The 3,816-nt window shown below is 34.9% G+C and overlaps 1 protein-coding gene across 1 annotated transcript; it reads right to left on the bottom strand.

Annotated features, from left to right (window-relative positions):
* Nucleotides 1-1,859: 1,859 nt before the first annotated feature.
* On the bottom strand, nt 1,860-2,819 carry LOC105991492 (olfactory receptor 5K3-like). Its single transcript, XM_013024132.1, has one exon. It carries the CDS (start codon nt 2,817-2,819, stop codon nt 1,860-1,862), a length of 960 nt encoding a protein of 319 aa, XP_012879586.1.
* Nucleotides 2,820-3,816: the final 997 nt, after the last annotated feature.

Raw genomic sequence — 3,816 nt, forward strand, 5'->3', positions numbered from 1 at the left:
ATTTCTGCATGAAAAATAATGTATATAGGCATAATTAGTTATTGTTGGACTTGGCTTCAAATTGTCCAAGAAAGGAACCAAGAGTTAAAAAATGAAACTGTGTCAAATTAGAAAGGTATTTCACATAAAAGGAAACAAATTTAAGAATCTAGGGACAATCCATACAATGGTAAAAAAAAATTCTAGTTAATCATTGGATAAAGCATTAGTATCCAGAATGTACAGAGCTCAAATACTAAACAATTAAAATACAAATAACTGTATTGTTTCTAAATATTATTAAATTTAAAAATTCTTTCTTGTACTTGTTTTAGTCTTCTTTGGACTCTCAATTCATTTTTATTTCATGTAGTTCCAAGATTACCATTACATTTACTTTTATGGTCTGAATTTTCTGAATTAATTATTTGTATAATTGAACCCTTTCCCTTGATTTTATTTACTATCTTATTAAGGTTCATTAAAAATCATTATCTTGAGTTCTTTCTTTAGACAAATTATCCACTACCTTTGATATCTGTTTCTAGGAAAAGGTATGCTTTAGGATGTTTCATGCTACTTAGCTTTTGAAACTTTATTTCCTATGATAAGATTTGAAAATATGGCAAATAAATTTCTTTTGTCAGTCTTTTGAATTGAGAGCTTTCCTTTTATATTTAAGTAGCTGTGCAATGGGGTTACAATTCACCATGTCAGTTTCTGAGCACAATGCATTTCTATCAATACCTATATTGTCCAGGTTTGTCCAATCTTAAATGATGCTCCTGCCTCAACTTCCTAAGTAATTGGAATGAAGACTACATGCTACTATGCCTAGCTAACTCTATTTATTTTGTAATGTGGCCTTTCAGGTGAATTCTCTCTATAGATGTGCTCAAGAATGCCAGTTGCGGGCTGGGAAGATGGCTCAGTGGTAGAGCGCTTGCCTTGCATGCCTGAGGTCCTGGGTTCAATTCCTCAGCACCACATAAGCAAAAAGAAAAAAGAAGGAAGTGGCACTGTGGTTCAAGTGGTAGAGCGCTAGCCTTGAGCTGAAGAGCTGAGGGACAGCGCCCAGGCCCAGAGTTCAGGCCCCACAACCGGACCCCTCCCCCAAAAAAAACAAGAATGCCAGTTGCTTAGACTGCATTGCCTGTGTTTTGAGATGCATTCAGGAACAGAGTGCCTCTGTAGCAACTTCATTTACAATCATTTTCAGGCATAAGTGCAGTGTTTTCATAATCATGCCTTCAGAGTTTATGCTGCCATATGGGATGAAACTGTCTTAGATGCAGATTGACCAGTGCTTTAGGCGAGGAACTCATGACTACACGTATAGGCAACTGCTACTTTCTGAAATCCATGTAGGGTCACACTTAGATACCAAGACAGAGACGGCACAGATAAAATGGTAATTTCTGTGTGATATAGACAAGATAGACAAATAGGGTACCTACACGATGAAATTAAAATCCATAAGTATTTTATTATTTAGAGTTTCACTTTACAGATTGATTAACATCCAATACACAGAGAATGTGTCTCAGAGAACGTGAGAGTCACATGATTAAATTTAAGATAAAATATTCTCATTTATGTAGTAGAGAAATACAGATATTGATCTTGTAGGAAAATAGTTATCATAATACCTTGAATAGGGGGTAAGTCAACTCAAAATAAATTCAAGCTTGCAGTTTTTCTCCCAATGATGGTGTTGTTTAAGAAAATATTAATACAGAACTTGGATTGTGCTTTGATTTTAAGATTGAGCATTAAGTTTGAGAAACTAGAAATTTTCAAATGATGTTATAGGCTATATATGTTTTGACTAAAACCTCCTTTAGTATTTGAAGAAAATTATTATCAATTGAAATCGTTTTTCAAGGAGATACTTGTTTCAGACCATTGCACCATTTTCTCTTTTTCATTAGTCTCTTGATAACATTTATTACTTCCTTATTTCTTAGACTATAAATAAAAGGATTTAACAAAGGGATTATTAAAGTATAAAAAATGGCAATGGGAATATCTTTATCTACTTCACTAATCGAATTTGGTCGCGTATACACAAAGAAAAGAGAGCCATAGAATATTGACACAGAGAAGAAGTGGGATGCACAGGTAGATAAGGCTTTGCCTCTCCCCCCTTTGGATTTCATTTTGAATATAGTGAAAAGAATATAGAAATATGATATTAGGACTATGGCAATAGTAAGAATTAGATTTGCACCTGCCAATATAAATAACATCAATTCATTTATATAGGGATCAGCACAAGACAGAGCATGTAAGGGAAGAAGGTCACAGAAAAAGTGATTGATTATATTAGGCCCACAGAAAGTTAATCTAAACAATAAGCCTACTTCAAGCAAAGGATGTAGATTTCCAAATATATAGGCTCCTATGGTCATCTGAATGCAGAGCTGCTTGGACATGATGGTATGGTACTGCAGTGGACTACAAATGGCCACATAGCGGTCATAGGCCATTGCTGACAGAAGATAACAGTCTGTAGTCTCAGCAAGACAGAGGAAATAAAATTGTGCCATACATTCATAGAGGGAAATCCTTCTGTCCTCAGAAAACAGATTTTCTAATGTCTTGGGAGTAACAGCACAGGAACAGAAAGCATCCATCAGAGCCAGGTTTCCCAGGAAGATGTACATTGGGGTATGAAGATGACGTTCCATGTAAATCAATGCTACCAGTCCAAGATTCCCCACCATGGTGATCAGATAGATGGCAAAGAATATGAGGAACAGGGGCACCTTCAGGCCTGGATGATCTGAAAACCCTATGAGGATGAACTCAGTTGTCGTGGAATAGTTGTCCTCGGCCATCATTTCCTGTCTGTCGAGATAGGAATGAGGAAGACCTAAAATATCATTAAGGATGCAGTTCATGCTATGTTCTTTTCTTATTATTTCTTCATTAAGCTTCCTTGGTTTCTATGAAATACAGTACCATGTATTTCTTGGGGACATTTGTTTTCCTAAGATGTCAGAATGTATGAGTCAAGATATAACTTTCTATTTTGCCCCAATTTCTTGATAAGTATGGTGTGGATTTTGGATGGGGAATATGTTTATATTTATGAATTTATAAAGAACTGTGCCTATGTTTTGAGTTTCAGTTTGGGTATTGTACTCAAATATTTCCAATTTTATCTTATATAAAACCATAAAATCAATTTTTAATTGACTTCTCCAATGTGTATTCTTTTGCAGGGAGACTATTTTATCTATAATCCAGAAGCATGGAATTTTTATACTAATATTGGAAATATGAAAGATGTTAGAAATAGGCAAATTGAACAGAATCACTAATGATTGAATGTATTACTTCATATCTTTAAAATAAACTACCTTGGGCTAGGCATCAGTAATTCATACTTAAAACCCTAGCTACTCAGGAGACTGGCATGAGAGAATTGCATGGAAATGGTCACTTTGATCAATTTGCATTGTATTCAAACTGACTTGTTGAGCTGAAATATTTTGGACAACTATTTCTAGTTAATAAAAATTAAATAAAAAAGAAAAATGATCAGGTTCATAGAGCAGAACCAGTTCAAATTGAAGAATTTGTAGAGTCTCTTTGTACTTTTTAACTAGTAAAATGCCAGACAGGTGGCAGAGCTTAGTTGTACATAGAGGGCCAGACAGCCATAAGCCAATAAAGCTGAGTGAGAGCATGAAGGTGTAAATTCAAGTCCCATTACCAGCTAAAAAAATCACTTGGTCATGTTAACAAAATTGAATCATAGCTTAACACCTCTGTCTTTCTCTTTTCCAGTGATATTTTTATACACACACACACACACACACACACACACAC

This window comes from Dipodomys ordii, unplaced genomic scaffold, assembly GCF_000151885.1.
Source record: "Dipodomys ordii isolate 6190 unplaced genomic scaffold, Dord_2.0 Scaffold73, whole genome shotgun sequence".
Lineage (NCBI taxonomy): Eukaryota > Metazoa > Chordata > Mammalia > Rodentia > Heteromyidae > Dipodomys > Dipodomys ordii.